This window comes from Dromiciops gliroides, chromosome 4 (assembly GCF_019393635.1).
Source record: "Dromiciops gliroides isolate mDroGli1 chromosome 4, mDroGli1.pri, whole genome shotgun sequence".
NCBI lineage: Eukaryota > Metazoa > Chordata > Mammalia > Microbiotheria > Microbiotheriidae > Dromiciops > Dromiciops gliroides.
The window spans coordinates 485,865,548-485,890,604 of NC_057864.1; the positions used below are offsets into that span (position 1 = coordinate 485,865,548).

Consider the following 25,057-nt stretch of genomic DNA (forward strand, 5'->3'; position numbering starts at 1 on the left):
TCATGCAGAAACCTGCCCAATAAGAGAAAAGCTCCATCGTTCATTGTCACCAGAAAGAGAAGAACGATAGCAATCATCTGATTCACCTGTCTGATAGTCCACAGAATAATCCAAGAATAAGAGTCACCTTTCCCAGGACCATTTCAGTCTGAACACCATTGAAAGGCTGAACTGAAAAACACTTACAAGCCCCCTCCTCCTCACCTTCCCACACACCTCATCTCTGTGTCCTGTTTCTCCTGCTTTGGTCTCCCTCTTTCCTTCTGCTCGCTCCTGGTCCCCACCCCTGGAGCCTTAGAGAGTTCTGGGTAGAAGACTGAAATACCTCACTGATCCCAGGGATGGTTTGGGTTGAGAGGCATGGGCTCACATCTGGCACTCTTTCTCCCTTCAGAAGAGGATAATACTGAGAGCCGGTTCAGTGGCTTACCTGGGTTACAGATACCAAGAGGCAGAGATAGGATGAGAAGCCATATACCAGAGACACTGGTTAATGGCTTCCAGTCTCTTAAATTCCATCCCATCCTAGATCTCCCTGCTCCTTCCTCCTCCTCCTCCCCAGAGTCTTCAGAGGAAAGGAGGGAGGATGGGCAGGTATGCTTCCACCATTTAGCAAAATGAGACCCTGACTTCTGAGTGACAAGATGAGCTCTTGAGTCCCTTAGAGGTAGGAGGCAAGGTGAGGGGGCTCTATATCTCTATGTCATTGACCCTATGATCTGGCTGGGGGCCCACACACTACATCTTCTACATCTTGCACTCCTTCCACTTCACCCCCAACTAAAATTAGGAAAAGGAATTATAGACTTTCTTTGCTGCCCTCCCCTCTGCCCACTTTCCCTCTGGGGAACTTGGGCGATACCCAAAGAAAACAGGGGCATTCACTCACCTGGGGTTTAACTGTAGGAATGCTGAGAGGTTAGGAAGGGCTCCTTCCTTGATGTGAAAGGGATGATTCCAGAGGACGCCTGTTCCCACACAGGTACCTGGATCCCCCAGCAGTGACTGAGACCAGAAGAAAATGGGTCCCCGACCTATTCGCCAAAGCCTAGCTTCTTGGCTCTTCGAAGGGCTGATGGGAGTGGTTTCTTCTATATTGCCTGGGAGAACATTCGGGCTGAAAAGAGACAGAAATGCCTCAAAGAAGCCTCTCCCACCTCCCACTTCATCCAGTGATCAGGGTGCTCGCTCCTGGTGGCAGGGAAGGCAGAAGAGTCCCTGGTGAGTGACAGTCTGCTGATTTGTCTGCCTGTCCACATTCAGGGAGGAGAAACCCTCAGTCAGGCTGCATGAATTGAAGAGAGTGTGATGACTTCACCTTGTAAACTTGGTCTGTGGTCTTCAAGGCTTGGGCTAGCCCTCCCCTACAGATCAGACATTGAGCTCTGACGCCCTCTACTGGCGGTGGCCAGATGTGCACTCAGCCCAGTGGCCAGAGGCAAAACCTAGCCCAGTTCAGCCTGAATCAATTCAATGGTTTATTATAAAATAAATTTATTCTGTATGTGCTTATATAGGGGCAAGTCACCTCCCCAATAATAAACATTTTTATTTCCAGTTTTGAGTTCCAAATTTTATCCCTCCTTCCCTCTCTCCCATCCCCCCTACCCCAAGGGGTAAGCAGTCAGGTATGGATTACAGATGTTCAATTACAAAAACATCGCCATATTAGTCATTTTGTACAAAACAATTTGAATAAAAGAAAAAATGAAAGAGTGAAAAATGGCATGGTTTAGTCTGTGTTCAATCAATATCAGTTCTTTCTTTGCAGGTAGATAGTATGCTTCATCAATAGTCCTTTGGGATTGTCTTGCTGAGAATCATTAAGTCATTCACAGTTCTTCATCAAACAATATTGCTGTCTCTGTGCACAATGTTCTCTTGATTCTGCTCTCTTCACTATACAAGAAGATTAGTTTCTCAAGGTGAGGAAATGTTTAATTTTTGTCCTTGTACCCCCAAGACCTGGCACACAGCAAGTGCTCAATAAATGCTTATTGATTGCTGATTGAATCAAAGGTCTAGAGATGGAAGGGACCTCAGAGGTCATGGAGCCCACACCCTTCATCTTACAGATGAAGAGAGGTGAGCTGACTTGGAAAGGGTCATAAAGGTAACATCAGCAGAGCCAAGATTTAGACTCAGGTCTTGTGACTTCACAGGGTCATTGCTCTGGTGACTTCTGGTGATAGTGCAAAAAATGGTTCTGCCACATCCAAAACCACAGTGGAGGAGAAAGGAGAAAGACTCCCAATTCCCCAAGTGAATCTCTCTCATGTTCCTTCTACCACTGATGTTTGAAAATATTCCATCAAAACGTTATAGGATCATAGATATGGGAGGGGTCTTAGAGGTCATCTCGTCCAATCACCTCCTTTTACAGGTAAGGAAATAGAAAGTTCAGAAAAGTCACATGACTCACCCAAGGTCATACAACATAGTAAATGGAAGTGGAAGAATTTGAACTCGGGTCTCTCTGAATCCAAGACCACTGTACCATATTGCTTTATTGCACTTTTCTCAGTGAGGGAGTGAGCCTTGCATAGGTTGTGTAGGTCCCACAATCCACTTGAGGGTATAGGGTGTGTGAGCCTTTGTTAGCCTAGAGCATCTTTCATAAATGTGTGCTTGCTTACTTGTCCCCTGGCTAAGGCATATGCACCCAGTCAAGAGGACACCATAAGCTCCTTTGATAGGTCTCTGGTGGCTGGAGTTCGACTGGGTCAATAAGACAGACTTATTGGAAGCACCTCCCCCTCTGTAGCCTCTAATAGATCTGAGGAGACAGCTCCTTCCATCTCTTTTGGACACATCTCAAGTACCTTCTCTTCCTTGCAGTTCCTGACAGAGGAAGACCAAGGCGGGAAAGACTGGCAGACAATGATGGCTTACAACAGAAGCACATGGCCATGGTAGGCAGGTGCTAATTCACAGCCTGGGGCTAGATTTCTCAATTTCTTGTGCCTTTTTCTGCCTTTTTCTTTGCTTTTCTTGGCATAGGTCAGTAATTAATGATCCTGAGAAATGGTTGCCTCTAGCCTTAATTGTTACCTCCTGAATTTGGGATTTGGGCATGAACTGGTCAAATAGAGGGGATTTCTGTCACAGCACAATTTTCAAAGACTGGCATCATTGGCGTCCTCCTCTGCCCAAAGGACTAAAGTAATCCATGTCTTGGCTGGTCAAGAGATCAGAAAGGAGGAAGGGACGATTCCTTCTCTTTCCCGCCACCTTCACTAAGCCTCTTGCCCCCAAATAGCTCTACCAGCACTGCCTAAAAATCCCCCATCAAAACTTCAAAGTCCAAAAGACTCATGGTGGAAAATGCTCTCCACATCCAGAAGAACTATGGAATCTGAATACAGATCGAAGCATACTATTTTCACTTTTGTTGTTGTTTTGTTTCTTCTTTCTTGTGGTTTTTCCCTTTTGTTCTAGTTCTTCTTTCACAACATGACTAATGTGGAAATATGTTTAACATGATTGGACTGTACAACCTATATCAGATTGCTTGCTGTCTTGGAGAGGGGGAGGGGAGGGAGGGAGAAAGAAACAATTTGGAATTCAAAACCTTACAAAAAATGAATGTTGAAAACCATGTTTACATGAAATTGTAAAAAATATAATAAAAATAATATTAAGTAAAACACTTCATAGGAAATAGACTAAGAACCAGAAGGGGACTTTAGAGGTTGTCCCTTTTCCTTTTACAGGAAATGGAGGCCTACGGAGGTCAAGGCAATTGCTTCATGTCACACAGCTAGGACAGGCTAAGCCTCAGAGAAGAGAGGTTCAAGAGAAATACAAATATCGGTTCAGGAGTCCCACAGAAGATCTTGGACTTCTGGGTAGAATGTTAAATGTTTCCTGTATTTGTTCTCCCCCGATTGTGAGGTCTTTACAACTTATACAGTTTTTGTGGTAGGGGAAATAAGCAGGTGTTCTATGCATGATGCCCATGTTGTACACCGAGTACCTTTTCTAGAAGAGCGTTTCCTACCTGCATTTTGGGGAACCTCTAGCCATGAGCTATCCATAAGTTTGGATTTCCCTAGAGGAATCCAGACAGGAGTCCGGAGGCAAAGAGAGAACGCAACCATCTAGGAGCTGGTCCCTCAGGATATGAGTCCGATTCCCTCTATTGATGGGTTCCCCTGGGGTATTGGTGATATCTTGGAGGTTTATCCAGTATGGGAGGAGGTATTTGCAATATAGACCAAGTACTTGCCTAATCCGTTTTGGGGAACCCCAAATAGGCCCCTTGTTCTAGCATGGGGTGAATTCAGACTACCATTGGGAACAAGCTATGTGTTACAGGGATGCACCAAGGAAATTTTAGGCTGCCTCTGACACATACTGTAACGATTGGAATAACGCCACCTGCTGGATACTAACTGTAGAAGAGTTCTGCCCATGAAGCGAAGGTCTTTGAGGGCAAGACCAGGAGTCTTTTCTTTGGCGTCACTTCCTGACGCGGGCTAGTGGGAGGAGGAAGGAAGAGACTAGCGCTCAGTCTCACTCTCTCTTTTCCTCTGGACTCTGGCGGAGAAGGGAGCTAGAAATGCGCTCTCCCTTTAATAGATAGGAATCTAGACCTTTCTCTCTCTCTTTACCAAATTCTTATTCTCCTTAATAAATGCTTAAAAGTCTAACTCTTGCTAAAGCTTATAATTTATTGGCGACCACTCATTAAATATTTTAGACAGACTAGCTAGAATTTTAGCCCTTAACAATACTGACTGGGCAAGTCACTCACTTAGCTTCCTGCCTCGGCAAGCCTCTAAGACTAAAAGGTGAAGAAAAGGTTGACCTATGTTGATAGAAGTAATTTCCTGACCTGAAAGTTCTCTATAACAATGAAAAGTCTTAATTCCAATCCCCATCTCTATCCACGTGTGCTTCAGAGGCCCACTGGAGAGGTTTCTCCTCTGCACCTGAGTTGTCTTATGCCTTCATCGGGGTCTGCTGGAGAAATTTTCTATTTGGACAGAACACAGATAAATATGAGCATGCCATCAGACATTCTGCATGTCAATTATCCCTACTTAACTGACTTGGCAGTAGGAAAGACCTAGGTTTGACTCTTGCCTTTGACACTTCCTAGCTGTATGGCCCTGGGCAAGTCACTTGACCTCCATGGGCCTTAGCTTCCTCATCTGTAAAATGGGGGTAATGACAGCACCCACCTCCCAGGGCCACTGCGAGGACTAGACAAGGAGATGTCTGTAGCGCTTCATGGAAATCTCAGTTTTGATTGTCCTTATTATTGCAAAAGTCCCAATGTCTTGGCCAGCCTAATTAGATAAACTTTCCAATTCACAGTGATTCCAGGAAGAGGAAGGATTTCCCCTATCCCTCCTCTCTCCCTGCCCAAGGTTCTTGCTCTATCAGCAAAGACTGACACCTCCTCCCCCATCAAAACTTCATAGAAAAATAGATTTATAGGTTATCCAGTCTAACCCCTTTTCCTTGTACAAATCAGGAAACCTAGTGCCAGAGAAGTCAAGTTTTTGGTTGTGTCACACAGGTAAGGCTGCTCAAACCCAGGGCTCTGTCCATGGTAGCTCACTGCCCTGTTTCTTGGGATTCAACATTACAGTCTACTGGCTATACTTAAAACAGACCCTAGGGACAGCAAAGTATTCAGTCACAGACTCTCACAGCATCTGGCCCATCAGAGCTGGGAGGAACCTGGGTGATTCTTAAGTCCAACCGTGCTATTTTCCTGATGAGGAAACTGTGGCTTCAAAAGGGGAAGCCAGTAAGTATCTGAGCTGGAACCAAGTCCAGGTTTCTCCTGCTCCCAAGGTCACACACTCTTTTCACCTGGCATAGGCTATTAAAAGATGGAAGGTTAAGTTCACCTCACACTAGAACAAGCGACCTAGTCCAGAAAGAATTGGAACAACCTCAGATGAGTCCCAAAGGTGGGTGCAGCTCCCTAAGAAGGATCAAGCCTCTGGGCTGGGTTGGAACTCCAACCCTCACATTCTAAACCAGCCTCCAAGATGTCACTACTGTCCCAAGGGACCCCATTAAGGGAGGGAGCCAGGCCTCCATCCTGAGGGCCCTGCCCTTAGGGAAGCAGTAAGCCAAGATACTCATTTTACACCCAATTCAGAATATCTCCTTGTGTGCCAAGCTCCCACACAGGTGCCCCTGACTGGGGACTTGGGAACTCTCTAAGGCTGCCTCTATTTTTCCTCCCTTGGGGTGTAGGGTGTAGGTGGTCAGCACCTGGACTGCTTGGAGTACAGTTCTGGAAGAACTTGGGCATCCCTAGGAACACCCCTACTTCTTCCTGGAACTCCTGAGCTACAAAGTAATAGCCCATGGCATCCAAACAGCAGTTGGCATTGGCAAGACGGGAGGCCACCCTGATAAAAATGATTATGTGCTGAACAACAGGGCAGGGGGCCCCCACATACTCAGTGATGAGCTTGGCCAGCAGAGCCACATGCTGCGGCCCAAAGCAGACCAGGAAGATGAGCAGGTTGGCAGAAACCACTCGGAGGGCTTTGTGGACCAGCCTCCTGTCCTGGGCTGCCACCTGGGCCTTTTTCCTGACCAGACTCTGGAGCACCCGCACAGAACAGAAAACAAGCACCACAAGGGGGATGAAGAACAGGACCAAGGAGATGACAATGGCTGACGAGCCCCGAGTCTGACTCTTCCCAAAGCAAAAGTTCTGGCCGCCTTGCTTCCAGGAGGCAGGCAAGGAGACCAGGCAGATGACCAGCAGCCAGAGAAGGGCACAGGTCCAAGCAGCCTGACGGGGGGAGCGCCACATCCTGGCCCGCAGAGGATGCCGGATGGCGGCATAGCGATCCACGGCGATGGCCATGATGATGCAGATGCTCATGTAATTGTTGATCAGGTAGATGCTCTGGGAGACCCTGCACAGGAAGTCCTCTGAGTGGTCCCTGCCCATCGTGTATAAGACCATGGGGAGGCTCAGCAGCAGGCAGCAGTCAGCCCCAGCCAGGTTGGCCATGTACACTCGGGTTTCTGTCCACCTCTTCATCCGGCACCCGAACACCCACAGGGCCAGGGTGTTGAGGACAGTCCCCAGGGCCAGGATGACAGACAAATAAAGTATGGTGGCAGTCTGGAAGACATCGCTCCTCTCTGTACTGCAGTTGGAACGATTCATCTGGACCCCCAAGGGCTGAAGTCCCGCAGGCTTCTCCAGGCAGAAAAGATCCCTGTGTCAAAGGGAACATGAGAAAGCTTTTACAGGGGGAATATTGAGGGATAGAATGAACCAAGAGGCTTGGTGTGGCCACTAACTCTGTGTGTGTGTGTGTGTGTGTGTGTGTGTGTGCATATGAGAGAGACAGACATCGACAGAGACCAACAGAGACAGAGAGACGAAGACACAGAGATAGAGACACAGAGATAGACAGACACAGAGACAGAGACACAGAGATAAAGAGACACAGAGAGAGACACAGAGACGGACAGAGACAGAGAAATAGAGACTGGGGCACAGAATCAAAGACAGAAAAGGACAGAGATAAAGAGAGACAGAGACAGAGACAAGGGAACAGACAGAATGAGCTCAGGCTTGATGTCAGGAGGGGCCTCAGTTTGAATCCCGCCTCCCACACTGACCTGCTGTATGGCCATGGGCAAGTCACTGTCCCTCTCTGTGCCCTTGCCTCTGAAAAATGGAGATAACAAGGTGAAAGAATATGAATTAGTGTAAGATTATCCAGGTATAGGCCTAGCTGAAATGACCTCCAGTTCACCCTTATGTGACTGGAATTTCATGATATCCAAATTATCTTTAGTCTGACTCAACTCTCGTCCACAGTGTATGTTTATGTTGAGAGTAGAATGAGAAGGATAACAACCGTGATGGACCCTGGCCAGACCCTCAAGGCTGCCCTTGAATTCCCAGAACTAGCCATCCCTGGGAATCAACATCAATTCTTCTGGGGTCCTTGCAGGGTTGGCCCCTCCTGGGCCTTACATAAGGATTGACATTATTCCAATATCCTTGACAGTGAGCCTTCTTTGTCCTCAGACTTTTTAAGCTCGGCCCTTCCCCAGTGTAGTTGAGTCTCACCCGGGGGTGTACATGTCGTCATTGCCAGGACCTTCCCAGTCAGAACTCTGGGGGCTGTGAATTGGGACTCCCCAGCTAGAAAAAAATCCAGATGTTGGTGCTTTCCTGACTTGGAGAGTGTGTGTGTGTGTGCGCGCATGTGCGCGCACACATGTATGTATATGTATATGTGTATGTGTATGTGTATGCATGTATACACATATACATATACATATATACATATATACGGGCAGGATTTGCTTTATGTGTGATCATATTAGGCAGTATTGGATATTTTCTTTGTAAAACTGATCTGCTTTTACCTGTCCTTTCATCATTATATTCTATTAAAAATCATTTTAACCTCTGTTTGTGAGCGTGTCATTTTGTAGGTGAGAATGGAAACCAAAATTCCTTAACTAAACACAAGACCCGTAGTAAGTGGCCACCTCCCGATGAGCCAATGGCGATTATTGCTGTTCAGGCCTCCGTTGCCTTTGATGTTTGCCACCTAAAGGTCTTCACGACTTGGTCCCTTCTCATCTTTCCAGTTCTCTTGTGCCTCCCTCTCCATCCACTCTGCTGCAGTGACACTGGCCTAGGTACAGTGGCCTGAAGGAGACTCCCCATCTCCTCTTTCTGGGCCTTTGTCCCATGCTCCGACGGCTCTGCCCTCCTCTCTCCTCAGTTTCTCTTGCCTCCTTCAAGACTCAGCTCCCATGCCCCCTCCTCCAGGAGACCTCTCCTGGTCACCCCACCTGCTAGTGCTCTCCTTTCCCAGAATGCTCCCATCTACCCTGTAAATACCTTGAATTTACCCGGGTGTTCATATGTTGGCACAGGCCTAGAATCAAGAAAGAAGAACATTCAAATCCAGGCTCAGACGCTTAGTATCTGACCCTTGGAAAGCCCCTTCGGCTCTGACTCAGTTTCCTTACCTGTTCCATGAGCACAGTAATAGCACCTATCTCCCAGGGTTGTTATGAAGTTAGAAGGAATAAGTATTTCTCAAGCACTTTGCACACCTTAAAGTACTAGAGAAATGTTAGTTACAACAATGGTGATGTGATGGAGAGGATAAAGTCTCCACGGCTGCTGCAGCTGTAACTCTATAAGCTGTGTGACCTTCAGGGGATATGGTGGGAATGGAAAAAAATACACAGGTAGATTCTATGAAGACAAAGGATCCAAAGACCCGGGAGGCAAAAGCCATTTGGAGAGGAGGGAGGCTGTTTGAGCCTCGAATTAGGCTCTGGGCAGTTTGGGGGGGGCGGGGTTTGGCTCTTTTATTTGCTCGTTATTTCCCAAGGGTGAGTCTGGATTCTCCCAGCAAACCCTGAACTCCAGAAGGACTGGATCTGTGACCTAATTCCTTTCTGCCCTGTTCTCCCCTCCCTGATGGGCACAGAGCTCAAGAAGGACTTACTGAATCTCCCACATTTAAAAGATGTGGAAACTGAGGCTGAGAGAGATGGAGTAGTTTCCCTGGGGTCCCACCATTATTCTACGTCATGAATCTAAAGCAAGAAAGACTGATAGGTCATCTAGCCTGGCTCCTTCATTTTACAGTGGAAGAAATTGAGATCAGTGACAATTAAGAGACTTTCCTAAAATCACACCCATATTAAGAGAAGATGAGATGGGGGCGGCTAGGTGGTGCAGTGGATAGAGCACCGGCCCTGGAGTCAGGAGTACTTGAGTTCAAATCCAGCCTCAGATACTTAACACTTACTAGCTGTGTGACCCTGGGCAAGTCACTTAACCCCAATTGCCTCGATAAAAAAAAAAAGAGAGAGAAGATGAGAGACTTGAACTCAGGTCCTTTCATTCCAGAACCAGTGTCTTTAACAATACTAGGGAATGCTATTATTGTGTTGTGAAGTTTGTAAAGCATTTTACACATGCTAACTCAACAACCCCAGAGGACAGGTACTGTTATTATCCCAATTTTACAGATGAGGAAACAAGAAAACAGGGCTAAAGTGACTCAGCCAAGGTCACATGGCTGATAAATTTCTGAATCCAGATTTGGACTTGGGTCTTCTGGACTGCAAGTTCAATGATTTATCCACTGCACCGCCCATCTAGCCTCCTCTACACCATGGGTTCTTACTGTTCAATCACTTTAACGGCATTCACTCAGAAGTGGCTGCTAAGCCTCCATGCTTTCTTGGAAGAGGAGGGGGACTATGTGTGCGGAGCATTGCCTACAGTGTCCAATTTGGTTGATGTGGTCCTTAGTTTTGCTGAAATGCTTTTTTTTTCTTTTCCTTTTTTGTTCTTTGTTATAAGATCTGGTTTTCTACATAGGAGTGGGGTGGACATATCAGGAAATGAGAGTGATATTAAAATATTTCAATGACAATCCTTTTTTTTTTTACAAAATGAAGTTTCTGTTACATTCAAGGGATGGGGATATAAAGATAAATCCATTATAGATCCTCTTCTCAAGAGCCTTACCATATATAGGTGGGAGGATCAGACCCTCCCTAAGACTGAAGGGTCTAGGGGCAGCTAGGTGGCACAGTGGATAAAGCACAGGCCCTGGATTCAGGAGGACCTGAGTTCAAATCCGGCCTCAGACACTTGACACTTGACTGGCTGTGTGACCCTGGGCAAGTCATGTAACCCTCATTGCCCCGAAAAAAAACAAAACCAAAAACAAACAAACAAAACCCTGAAGGGTCTGGATCTTCCCCACCTCCACCCCACCCCAACTCAAAGCCAATGGACAGCACAGTTCATTGCCAGCCCACAGGAGGCTTTAAATGCTTGATCAATTGATTGATTTATAGAAGGTAAGTTTTGAGCATCAATACTGTCTTTGTAGCCTTACTGCCTGGCACATAGTAGGTACTCAATTAATGCTTGCTTGCTTCCTTGGCTGATTGGAGCCCCCTGGGGAAAAAAGGTCCAAGGTCAGTGACTCTACCTATAGTGATAAAGTCACCAATGAAGTGCAAGATTGGCTGGAGCCTCAGCCCAGGCCCCACGGAGATTGGGAGATAAGAAGAGGGGGTACATTCCCATAGGTAGAGCTACGTCTTCCTTCTTCAAGTTACTCATACCCTCCAATGGTCAGTCAGTCAATAATCATTTATTAAGCACCTACCATTTTCTAGGCACCATATTAAGTACTGGAGATACAAACAAAGGCAAAAACAGTCAGCTCTCAAAAGACTTACTCCAATGTGGGAAGCAACAGGAAAACAACTATGGACAAACAATCCCATCCACACAGAGAAAGATAAATATCTCCTGTGTAAATGGGAGTCAACCCCAGAGGGAAGGAGGGATGGGAATGGAGTCTTGCAGAGGGTGTGCCTTGAAGGAAGTCCCGGGGAAAGGCAAAAAAGGGAGAGCCTTCCAGGCATGGGGCAGCCAATGAAAATCCACAGACTTGAAATATGGCTTGTTGTCTATTGGGAATAATGTGGAGGCCAGTGTCACTAAAGTATAGGGTGTGTGGAGGGGAGGAAGGTTTAAAAAGATTAGAGAGCTAGGAGCAGGGCAGGTTGTGAAGGGCTTGAAAAGTCAAACTGAGGATTTTATATTTGATCCTGAAATGAATAAAAAGTTATGGGAGTTTATTAGATAGTGGCATGATGTGGTCAAATCTTCCCTTTTGAAGGTTGATTCGGCAGCTGAATGGGGTTAGAAGAGAGTGAAATTCCTTACACCTTGCAGCTTCCCTGGCCTGAAGACAGCGCCTTTGATGGAGTCACCTGCCATCTTCAATCACAGGAGAATAGCTCTGACTGGAGAGGATGTGAAACTGCAGGGTGTAAGGGGAGTCTGTGGAGCCACGGACCACAGACCCTTCCTGCCTAACTAGCTTCTACCTCATGGAATTTCACTCTCTTCTAACCCCAGAGCTTCGGGGTTAGTAAATGTCTCTCTTTCTCTTTTTTTCTTTTTCTTTTCTTTCTTTTTTTTTTGGGGGGGGGGCAGAGCAATGAGGGTTAAGTGACTTGCCCAGGGTCACACAGCTAGTAAATATCTGAGATCACATTTGAACTCAGATCCTCCTCCTGAATCCAAGGCTGGTGCTTTATCCACTGTACCACCCAGCTGCCCTTTTTGTGTTTTTTTTTTAAGTAAATGTCTCTCACTGGCACTTTCATCTCCTCCCACCACAATCTCATCCCACCAAAGTAAGAAAGAAAAGGAAACCCGACCCTTTGTAACGGATACAAGTAATCAAGCAAAAGGAACCCCCACATGGGCCATGTTCTACACCCTGACTCCACCACCTCTTTATCAGGAAAGGGATTGTGTGCTTTATCATTGGTTCCTTGGGATCTTGGTTGGTTTGGATCACAGTTTTAGTCATTCAAAGTTATTTGCCTTCACAATGTTGTTGTTATCCTATAAATTGTTCTCTTGTTTGCTTCACACTGCATCAGTTCATGCAAGGCTTCCAAAGTTTCTTTGAAACCATGCCCTTCACCATTTCTTACAACACAATAGTATTCCATCCCATTCTTATAGCATGATTTGTTTAGCCATTTCCCTATTGATAGCATCTCCAGTTCTTCACTACCCAAGGAGAGGTGCTACAAATATTTTTGTACAAATAGATCCTTTTCTTCTTTTTTGATCTTCTTGGGGTATAGGCCAAATGACAGTATCACTGGGTCAAAAGATACACACAGTTTAGTAGATTTGGGGCATAATTCCAAACTGCTTTCCAGAAAGCGTAAATTCATAGTTCCAACTACAGCACATTAGTGTGCCTGTTTTCCCAGCTCCTCCAACAATTCTAAATTTCATTTTTAGTCATATTTACCAATCTGATAAATGTGAGGTAGAATTTGAGTTGCTTTAAATTATATTTCTCTGATCATCAGTGATTCAGAGCAGAGGTGTTGAACACATGAGCCTGCCCTTGGTACCCTATGCAGTCTGAACTAGATTAAAATATATATTGGGTGGGGGCAGCTAGGTGGCACAGTGGATAAAACACTGGCCCTGGATTCAGGAGGACCTGAGTTCAAATCTGGTCTCAGACACTTGACACTTACTAGCTGTGTGACCCTGGGCAAGTCACTTAACCCTCATTGCCTCATATTTATACACACACACACACACTATATATATATATATATATATATATATATATATATATATATATATATATATATATATATATATATATATATACACACACACACACACACATACACATATACACACACATATTTATATGTGGGAAATATTCAACAGAATAAATAAAAATACAATAGAACATAGATAATGTTAATGTGTGTTTTTCTAAGTCAACCTTCAGCCTTCAGGAATCCTTATGTACAGTTTAGTAGCCTCTGTTTTTATTTGAGTTTGACATCACTGATTTGGGGCATATATTGTTGATAATTTAGATTTCTTCTGAACCCTTGTCAACTGGAGAGTTGCTCTTCTTATAAATTTGTATCAGGTACTTATGCATTTTGTAAATGAAACCTTTATAAGAGAAACAATGAAGATATTTTTTTTCTAGTTAAGTATTTTCCTCTTAATTTTAGCTACATTAGTTTGGTTTGTGTAAAATATTTTAAATTTTATATAATGTAAGTTATCCATTTTATCTTCTGTAATCCTCTCTATTCCCCATTTAGTCATGAGTACTTCCCCCATCTGTAGATCATAAAGTAATTTCTTCCTCACTTTTCCAATTTGTGATGTGACCTTTATATCTAAGTCATATATTCATTTGGAGCTTAATTAGTATATGGCGTAAGATGCTGACCCAAACCTAATTCGTGCTTACTATTTTTGTCAAATAGTAAGGAAGGAAATATCAGACCACTCCAGTATCTTTGCTAAGAAAACCCCAAATAGGGTCACAAAGAGTCAGACACAACCGAAAAACTACTGAATAACAAAAGGTCTGTAATTAGTAGCTAGGGTCTTTGTATTTATCAAACACTTGGTTAATAGATGTATTTGCTTCCATATGTTGTGTACTTAATCTGTTGCACTGATTGACGTGTTTTTAATCAGTACCAAATCATTTGGCAAATAATATTTTGTAGTATATTTGATCTGGTATTACTAGATGAATTTCCACTTTTTAAAGAATTTTCCTTGAGATTCTTGACCTTTTATTCCTCCCGGTAAATTTTGTTATTATTTTTTCTAGCTCTATAAAATAATCCTTTGGTAGTTGAATTGGTATGGCATTGAATAATCTAATTCATTTAGGTAGTATTGTCTTTTTTATTATATTGGTTTAGCCAATCTGTAACTCATTAACATTTATTCGATTATTTAGATCTGACTTTATTTCTGTAAATAATGCTTTGTATTTGTATTGTTATAGTTCCTGTGTGTGTCATGGTAAATAGATGCTCAAGTATTTTTCTATATTTTGTAGTTATTTTAAGTGGAATATATATTTCTGTCTCTTCCTGCTGGGTTTTGTTGTAGTATACAGAAATGCTGATAATTAATATGAATTCATTTCTGCAATTTTAATGAAGTAATTAATTTAAATTTTAAAAGTTAATTCTCTAGTCTTCTCTATATAGACCATCATATCATCTGCAAAAAGTGGTGATTTTGTGAGCTCTTTATGCAGATTTCTTTGATTGTTTTTCTTGTCTTATTAGCATTATTAGCACTATACTGAATAGCAAGGGTGATAATAGACATCCTTGTTTTATCCCAGATCTTATTATTTATCTTCATTATATATAAAGCTACCTCTAGATTTTATATAGCTATTGCTTACCATATTAAAGAAAGATCAATTTATTCCTTTTTTCTAATGTTTTAAGAGAAATGGGTGTTGCATTTTGTCAAAAACTTTTAATGAAATTGCTTATATGATTTTTGTTGTTTTGTTATTAATATGATTCATTATGCTTATAGTTTTCCTAATATTGAACCAGCCCTGCATTCCTGATAAATATCCAATGTTGGCATAGCATATAATCTTTATCAAATGTGGCTATAGCCTATTTACCATCATTTAATTTAAAATTTTTGCATCAATTTTCATTAGGGGTACTGCTCTATATTTTTCTTTCTTTGTTACAACCATATTGGTATCATAGAAAGAATTTAGTAGGATCCCTTCTTTTACTGTTTTTGCAAACAGGTTATGTGATATTGGACTTAATTGTTCTTTGAATGTTTGATGGAATTCACTTGTAAATATATATGCTCATGAGTTGTTTTTTCTCTTTAGTAGTTCATATATGGCTTGTTTGAATTATTCTTCTAAAATTTGAGTTATTTAAATTCTCTATTTCTTATTCCTTTAATCTCAAAATTTTATGTTTTTGTAAATTTTTATCTTCTTATTTAACTTGTCAATTTTATTATCACATAGTTGGGAAAATAGTTTCTAATAATTTATTTTATTTCTTAATTTGCAACAAATTGTACTTTTTCATTTTTATATTAATAATTTCATCTTTCTCTTTTAAAAAAAATCAAACTAGAGCCAAGATGATGGAGCAAGGCTGGAACTTACCTGAATTCTCCCAAATTCATCTCCAAAGAACTACAAAATAACACCATAAAATGGATTCTGGAGCAGCAGAATCAACAAAAAGATGGAGTGAAATAACTGTCCAGACCAGGACAACTTAGAAGGTTTGCAGGAAAGTTCTGTCTCATTCAGGTAAAAAGGGAGCACAATCCAGTGCAGGCAGCATCTGGGCAAGCCAGAAGCAGTCTGCCCAACAAGTTTGGGACAATGCCCTCACCACCCCCAGGAGCTAAGTCCAAATTTAATAAAAAATTAAAATTGGTAAAATAGGCTGGAAAATGAGAAAAAAACAAAAGAACAACCCAAACACAGAAAGATACTAGGGTGACAGGGACAATGAAAACACAAACTAAGAAGAGGACAGCAATGTCAAAATGGCTAAATGCAAAGCCTCAAAGAAAAATGTTCTTTGAGGTTCTGGCCCAAAAAGAACTCTTAGAAGAGCTCAAAAAAGATTTTTTTAAAAATCAAATAAGAGAGACAGAAAAAAAAATGAGAGAGAGAGAGAGAGAGAGAGAGAGAGAGAGAGAGAGATTAAAGTGAATCATCTAAAAAGTATCAATAGCTTGGTAAAGAAAGCACAAAAATGGAAAAAGATGCATAAAAATTCACTGAAGAAATTAACTCTTTAAAAGTAGAATGGGCAAAATAGAAAAGGAGGCACAAAAGCTCACTGAAGAAAATAATTCTTTAAAAATTAGAATTGGGCAAGTGGAAGCTGATGACTCAATGAGACATTAAGAAACAAACAGGGGGCAGCTAGGTGACACAGTGGATAAAGCATGGGCCCTGGATTCAGGAGTACCTGAGTTCAAATTAGGCCTCAGACACTTGACACTTACTAGCTGTGTGACCCTGGGCAAGTCACTTAACCCCCATTGCTCCGCAAAAAAAAAAGAAAAGAAAAGAAACAAACAAAATCAAAATAATAAAAAATGAAAGAAAATGTGAAATATCCCATTGGAAAACAACTAATCTGGAAAATAGATCCGAGAGAGAACTTAAGAATTGTAGTAAGATTGTTGGAATTTGGCTGACTTACTGGGAGGGGCCACACCTGCCCTGCCCTGAAGTGACGTATGTTGCTGATGTCAGAAGGAGAAACCACTCTCCACAGGAAGTTTTGAAGGACCTCCCCTTTTGGGGGAGGAAGATTAAACACTCACTGAGGGGAGTCTTAGTTTCTTCCAGAGTCTCCTTCTTTCTGGTGGTGTGAGCAGCAGGAGCTAATGCCCTAGGTGGTGAGTTAACATAAAAGCCCTTCTTTCTTTTGAATTAGCTGAACTAGAAGTGAGTTGGGGATTGTATAGACTTAGGTTAGAGCTAGGAGGATTATCTGTACTTCTTTTTTCCCTATTCCCTTATCTTTTATTTTTATTAATTTGCTGTTTATTTTATTCCCAATTAATAAAATTTGATTCATTTGTGGAAAAGAGGCTGTTAGGCTCCTTTTTTATTGGCCTGGGAGAAATATCTAAAAAGGCAGTTCAGAGTGGAGGGAGCTTTGGACCTAGAGGTCCCTCATTATTTCTGGGACCCCAATATTACAGTGAGCCACTCAATTAACTCTCCATATATTAAATTTGGGCCTCACAGAATTATTGAAGTACCTGAAAGCCATGATCAAAAAAAGAGCCTAGTCATCATATTTCAAGAAATTACCAAGGAAAATTTCCTTGATATCCTAGAATCTGAGGGTAAAATAGAAATGGAAAGAACCCACCATCATCTATGAAAGAGTTCCCCAAATGAAAACTCCCAAGAATAGTATAGCCAAATCCCAGAACTTGCAGGTCAAGGAGACAATACTGCAAGGGGCCAGAAAGAAACACTTCAAATATCATGGAACCACAGTCCAGATTACACAGGAACTAGCAGCTTCTACATTAAAGGATCACAGAAACCTTGAAATATAATATTCTGGAAAGCAAAGGAACTAGGATTACAACCAAGAATCACCTACCCAGTGAAACTGAATATAATCCTTCAGGAGGGAAATGGACATTCAGTGAAATAGAGGACTTTCAAGAATTTCTGATGAGAAAGACCAGAGCTGAAGAGAAAACTTGATTTTCAAATATAAGACTCAAGTGAAGCATAAAAAGGCAAACGGGAAATTCTGTATGTATCTTTATGTTTCAAGTGTGTTTCCCATAGATAACATATTTCTGGATTCTGCTGTAGAGGGCTAAAATTCTAGCTAGTCTGTCTAAAATATCTAATGAGTGGTCGCCAATAAATTATAAGCTTTAGCAAGAGTTTAGACTTTTAAGCATTTATTAAGGAGAATAAGAATTTGGTGAAGAGAGAGAAAGAAAGGCATAGATTCATCCATCTATCAAAGGGAAAGTACATCTTTAGCTCCACTCTCCACCAGAGTCCTCACAAAAGAGAGCGAGAAAACCAGCCTCACCCCTTCTTCCTCCCACAAGCATATGTCACTTCCTGACACCAAAGAAAAGCCACATGCCTTTCCCTCAGGCACCTTCTCCTCATGGCAGAGCTTTCCTACAGTAAATCTCCAGCAGGTGGCGTCATTCCAATCGTTACACTGCTTTGAAATCCATGATGGGCTCCTTTTCTATTTTATGGGTGAGTGCATCCCATTCACATTCACAGTTATAATTGTTCACTGTGTGTTTCCTTCCATCCTATTCTCTCGTACTTCTCATTGCTCTTTGTCCCATCTTTACAAAAAAGAATGATAAGTTAAGATTATTCTTAGGCTTTTGTGCTCCATGCTTAATATAATCTGTTTTGTTTTGTTTTGGTTTGGTTTTTTTGGTGAGGCAATTGGGATTAAGTGACTTGCCCAAGGTCACACAGCTAGTAAGTGTCAAAGTGTCTGGGGCCGGATTTGAACTCAGGTCCTCCTGACTCCAGGGCCGGTGCTCTATCCACTGCGCCACCTAGCTGCCCCTATGCTTAATATAATCTGTATCTTCTAACCTGCTCCTCTCTTCTTCCTCTTACTCAGATCCCAATTACAAATTCTTACCTTTTCTTTCTTTCCTTTTAAATCTCTCTTCAAGATCCACCTTCTAAAGTTAGAGTTTGTTTTGCCTATGGCTCACCCTTCCTACCCAATTATTCCCTTCTCTCCCCACTTCCTGTTCCCTCCTTTTTTTCTCATGAGTTGAATGCATTTCTACACCAAAATCTCTGGTTGTGCATCTTTTCATCAACCAATTTGGGTAAAAGTAAAGTTCAAGTGCTCCTCTCATGCCCATCTCCAAATCTCACATAGGCTGAAAGTTCAATGGCCATTCACCCATGCTGATCAGTCCTCAAGCTTTGACCTGCTTCATTTCCAACTTGGGCTGGTTCAACCCTCTTTAAGCTGCCTGGTGGTGCTCGCTCCCCAAGGTCCACCTGGGACTTAGGGCTGGCACCAGATCAGCTTTAGTCCTCTAGTAGTTCAGAACTCCTGAGCTCAAGAGATCCACCAGCTTTAGCCTCTCCAGTAACAGGAACTACAGGCATGTGCCACCATAATTGGCTTGTACAGATTTCCAAGGACACCCTGCTTATATGAGAGAGCAAGTTTTCCCATCCTTCCTGCCAGTATATTCCTTGTCCCTCCCCTTTCCTTTCTTCTTTTATTATCATCAAACTATGACATAGCCACTCCCAGAATCCCCACTTTGTCCTATTTAACTCTCTCAATGATTATTAGTAATCTTGGGGCTCAGTGGCATCATCTCTTAGAATGCAAATGTCTCAGCCTTGTACAGTCTCTTCTGATTGTTCACTCACACTCACCTTTTTATGTTTTTCTCCCTATTTATTCAATAAAGTTACTGTCATGTGCAAAGACCTGCCCAGGGTATTATGGGTTGGGGGTGAGGGTAGGGAGGGAAAGGCTTTCTTCACACCTTAGCAGCCTCTTCCTCCCCATGCACACCAGAAGGGCTGATCTCAATCACCAAACAAAAGCCCAGAGAAGCGTCTGGTAGTGTAAAAGTGACAATAATCACTTTTCTACTTGGGGAAAGGAAAGAAAGAAATCACTCTATTTCTCTTTCCTTGACCAGCTAAGGAAATTTACTGAGAGAGAAGGGGCAAGGCAAGCAGAAGGAAGAAGACCCAAGTCAACAATGGAGAGACTAGCCCTGCCTACTCAAGGTTAGAGAGAATAGTCATAGAAAGTCAGAGGCAAGAAGGGATCTCGTCCAGCCCTCTCATTTTACAGATGAGGAAACTGAGGTCCATCCAGAGGAAGGGACTTGGCCAAGAGGAACAAGGTAGCGTTTGAGAGCTCAGAGTTTGAAGCTGGAAGGGATTGTAAAGGGCATGTATTCTCATCCCCTTATTTTACAGATAAGGGAACAGAGGTCCAGAACGTGAAGGAAATTACCCAACATCATGTAGCTCGTGAGTGGCAGAACTAGATACAACTTAGTTTTCCTGGCACTCTTTCTGTGCTCTTTCCCAGACCAAGCTTCAAGGGGTTCCAGCCTCTCCCTGTCCTAATGGAATGGCTCAGCTGATCAGGACAGTACCTGAGATTATCACACCTTCATTCATTCAGAGAACGCCCCCCCCCCTTACCGTAAGGTGCTGAAGTCTCCAGTTAAGAAAAATAAGGTTTTCTTCAAACAGGAACCACAAAATCAGGGTTCACGAGCAACTCCCTGTCTTCTCTACTTCCCCAAAATGGCTTGCTTGAGTCCAAGGATGGCCCCTGGCAGCCCCTCTGCCTTGTTTGTGTCCAGCTGCTCTCCTCTGCCGCTCTCCCCTCTGTGTGTCCTGCCTCCAGGAATTAGTGTGCTGCTAGATAAGAATGATTATTTCAAACATCCTGTCCTGACCGCAGGGTAATTTCTGTTGTAGATGCTAGTCACAGCTGCAGCCCCTGCCCCTTTCCCCCATCCCCACCGCCTTCTGATGGTCTGACTGCTGACATCTGTTCTGTGTTCCTATATCCCCAGGGTCGGCACATCACATAGCTTCCTGCCACACTGCCCAGATGCTGTGGGCAGAACTTAGGCTAGTCACTGGAGGAGAAAGAGAAGGCACACACAAACACACACACACACACACACACACACACACACACATACACACACACACACATTCACTCACTCACACACACTCACACACACACACACACCCATGCACTCAGACTCAGACACCACTAAAGGCTCATCCTTTTTACCCTTAGGGTTATAGACATGATATCACCAAATCCCTCTTCCCTTATTCACACCCTCTACCCCAAGTGCCACCACTTATGGGAAGCCTTTACTGATCCTGATCTCAGGAGAATGCATGCTACTTGAGGACAGGGACTATTTTTAACTCCTCGTAACATTCCCAAGTACCCAGTATGACCACTGACATTTAGCAAATATTTAACTCATGTTTATTGAATTGAATCAAATGGTTGATTTGTATTGTGTTGGAACATGGGCCTTGGGGTTAATGGCTCTGGAAGAGAGAGTGAGGTTGGTGACCTTGCACAGCCCTTCCTCACTTAAATCCACTTCAGTGCAAGTCATGACATCCCCCTGATGTCAAAGTCCTCCTTGAGAACAAAGGACAAACAACATCAGCCCAATAGTATCCATTACATTCATAAATTACAATTTGCTTAGCCATTAAATAATGGCCCCTCTCTTTGTTATTGGTGTTTAGTCATTTTTCAGTCATGTCTACTCTTTGTGACCCTATTTGGGGTTTTCTCAGCAAAGATACTGGAGTAGTTTGCCATTTTCTTCTCCAGCACATTTTACAAATGAGGAAACTGAGGCAAATAGCCAGATTTGAATTCAGAGAGAAGTCTTAACTCCAGGTTGGGCACTGTGCCCCCTCAGTTTCTAGCTTTTTGCTACTACAAAAGAGCTGATATAAATATTTTTGTATATGTGGGTCGTTACCCTCTTTCTTTGGTCTTTTTAGGGTTTCATCCTAATCATGATGTTGATAATGATAATATTCACCCTAATCATGATGGATCAAAGTGTATCACTGTTCAGTACATTTTTAAAACCTTTTCATTTCACAGATGATTCAATTACGCCCCAGAGAGGGGAGATGACTTAGATCATAGATTTAAGATGGAAAAGGATCCCAAAGGAAATTTAGTCCAACTCTCTCAATTTACATAAGGAGAAACTGAGGTCTAAAGAAGAGAGAGAAAGAGTCAGATCATAGACCTAGAGCTGGAAAGGACCTTAGACAACATCTAATTCAACCATTTCATTTTATAGATGAGGAAACAGGTCCTAGAATATTAACACTCAAGGTCACATAGGTAGGGAAATGACATAACTGGAACCTAGGGCTTCTGGCATCTTGTTTAGTGTAAGCCACCTCTCCCAGTTTTATATCATATGAAAGCTTAATTAGCCATCTAAGCCTTCATCAAGTATCCATGAGGTATCTCCCTCCAATGTCAGGCTGGCCCCAATCTATTAGTCACCTGTGGTTCTCTCCCTCTATCCAATTCAGGAATCCTGAAGCTGCCAAATTTTTCTCATGTAGCCCATACATCTCTCTTTTTTTTCTTTCTTTCTTTCTTTTTTTTTTTTTAGTGAGGCAATTGGGGCTAAGTGACTTGCCCAGGGTCACACAGCTAGTGAGTGTTAAGTGTCTTTGGTCGGATTTGAACTCAGGTACTCCTGACTCCAGGGCTGGTGTTCTATCCACTGTGCCACCTAGCTGCCCCTAGCCCATACATCTCTATCTTACATAAGAGCAAAACATGAGAAGACTTCGTCAAGTTCTCTAATAACCCTATCCAAAGAGGAAAACGAGGTTAGTGTGGCGTGATGGTCCAAACACCAGCTCCAGGAAGGTATGTTGAGGTAGGAAAGGGGTAGAAACTGGAGATGATTCAGGAGTTACCACAGCCCTTCCTATCCTTGTGGTAATGAGTGATTAATTTGCTCCTTTATAGGATATCTCAGAGCTTTTTCAAGAGTTATTAGGAAGTCACTCTGGGAGATGCAAAGTTAACTTTGATAATTGGAAGGAAATATCTTTAATTAATTAATTAAGTCATCCATCCATTCATTCATTCATTTGTTTGTTTGATAATAAGCATTTTTATTTAAAGTGGAAGGAAATATTTTATTTGAACTGCTGCTGCTGCTGGGTTGCTGGGGAAATTCCATTTGGGTGTATAGAGTATATATGTATATGTGGGAGGAGTTATAACCTTAGTGCCTAGCTTCTTAAAGTGTGGGTTGCAACCCCATATGGGGTCACATAACTGAATGTGGGGGTGACTCCAGCCTTGGTTCTGAACACACAACATGCACTTTGCACTGAGCATGCTGTTACAGTCATGTAAAAATCTCTTAAGTGAAAAGGAGTCACGAGTGGAAAAGCTTAAGAAGCCTTGCCTTAGTGGACTGGTTCCTACCCTGTGGCCTTTGGAGCCCTGCCCTTCCCCACCCTAGGAGTTATTGCACATGGTCTTTCTGTTTAAGTTAGCAGATATTATGTGAACTGAATAAACACCGGGTCTCTCACATTTCCATGTCATATATGGGGAGCTGTTGGTGGGCTTCAATTCTCCAGTGGATCTGTGATGCAAATGGAGAGTTCCCCTCAATGATACATTTCACAATTCATGTGGGCAAACCCTGTCCATGGCCTCCCATGAGCTCATCATGGGGAAACACCCAACATTCAATTTTTCCTGACATTGAGAGGGCATGAGGGGAATGGCTGAACAAATAATGTAAACGAATAGGATAGCACACCATTATTCTGTAAGAAATAATAAAAGAGATGGTTTTAGAAAAACTTGGAAAAACTTTTATGAATTGATGCAGAATGGAGTCAGCAGAAGGAGAACAATTTCTACAATAGTGACAGAATTGTAAAAAAGGACAATTTTGAAAGACTTAAGAACACTGACCTGACTGGTCAGAGGACTCATGATAAAGTCTGTTACCCACTTCTTGACTGAGAGGTGATGGACTCAAACTGAGACACACATTTTTGAAAATTGCCAATACGAGATTTTTTTCTTTGCTGTGCATATTTATTACAAGGGTTTGGCTTTTCCTTTTTCTGGAGGGGAAACAGGGGCTATTTTGTTATCCATCTGTTATCCGCTTGCTTGTGCCATGTGACCAGCCTATCTTTGCTCCCTGTCACGAATGGCTCAATGTTGTGGTTCACAGAATGCTAATTCCTTTCCATATTTCTAAAGTCTTATGGCTTCTTTGTCACCCTATAATAATTATTGGATAATGATGGTGAAACTACTGAGTGAAGTGAGCAGAACCAGAACATTGTATACAGTAACAGCCACATTGTGCGATGATCAACTATGATAGACTTAGCTCTTCTCAACAATACAATGATCCAAGACAATTCCAAAAGACTCATCATGGAAAATGCTCTCCACATTCAGAAAAAAGAACCATGGAGTCTGAATGCAGATCAAAGCAGACTATTTTCACTTTTGTTGTTTTTTTTTTCCTTCTTTCTTGTGGTTTTTCCCTTTTGTTCTGATTTTTCTGTCACAACAGGACAAATGTGGAAATATGTTTAACAGTATTGTACATGTATAACCTATATCAGATTGCTTGCTATCTTTGGGAAGGGGGAAAGGGCAGGCAAGGGAGAGAGGGAGAAAAATTTGGAACTCAAAATCTTACAAAAATGAATGTTGATTGTACACAGGAACAGCAACGTTGTGCAATGATCAACTGTGATAGACTTTACTTTTCTCAGCAATACAGTGATCCAAGACAATTCCAGAGGACTCATGATGGAAAATGCTCTCACATCCAGAAAAAAGAACTGTGGAACCTAGATGCAGATTGGACCATACTGTTTCTACTGTTTTTTTTTTCTTTTTGAGGTTTTTCCCTTGTGTTCTGATTCTTCCTTCATGACATGACTAATGCAGAAATGTGTTTAATGTGATTGTACATATAACCTATATCAGATTGCTTTCTGTCTTGGGAAGGGAGGCGGGAAGGGAAGGAGGGAGAAAAATTTGGAACTAGAAATCTTATAAAAACAAATGTTGAAGACTATCTTTACACACAACTGGAAAATAATAAAATATTTTTATGATTAAAAAAAGAAATGGTGAAAAAAATTTTAAATTAAAAAAATAAAAGAAATGGTGGATAAAGCACTGGCCCTGGATTCAGGAAGACCTGAGTTCAAATCTGACCACAGACACTTGATCCTTACTAGCTATGTGACCCTGGGCAAGTCACTTCACCCTCATTGCCCCACAAAAAAACAAAGAAAAGAAAAAAAGAAATGAATGCTGAAAACTATCTTTACATGTAATTGGAAAAAATATTATTAAGGAAAAAAAGATAGTCCCTGCTCTCAAGAAGCTTATAGTCTAATGGGGGAGACATAAAAAGAATTCTATAAAAACAAGATGGATATAGGCTAAATTGGAGATAATGTTAGAGGAAAGGCACTGGCATCAACAGGGATTCCAAAAAAAAGGCTATTTGCTAAAAGGCTGTGGGAAGAACAGTAAATTGAGACCAGACTGTGAAGAGTGAAAACTAACTGTTCTT

The 25,057-nt window shown here is 42.3% G+C and overlaps 1 protein-coding gene across 1 annotated transcript; it reads right to left on the bottom strand.

Annotated features, from left to right (window-relative positions):
• Positions 1-4,493: 4,493 nt before the first annotated feature.
• LOC122755328 (G-protein coupled receptor 35-like) lies at positions 4,494-11,782 on the bottom strand (the record flags this gene model as incomplete). The annotated part of the gene is given in 5 exon segments (XM_044003640.1): positions 4,494-4,502; positions 6,172-6,225; positions 6,227-7,205; positions 7,602-7,663; positions 11,729-11,782. Coding segments are annotated over 5 exon segments (1,158 nt in total), but the record flags the coding sequence as incomplete, so codon positions are not given.
• Between the last annotated feature and the right edge of the window lie 13,275 nt (positions 11,783-25,057).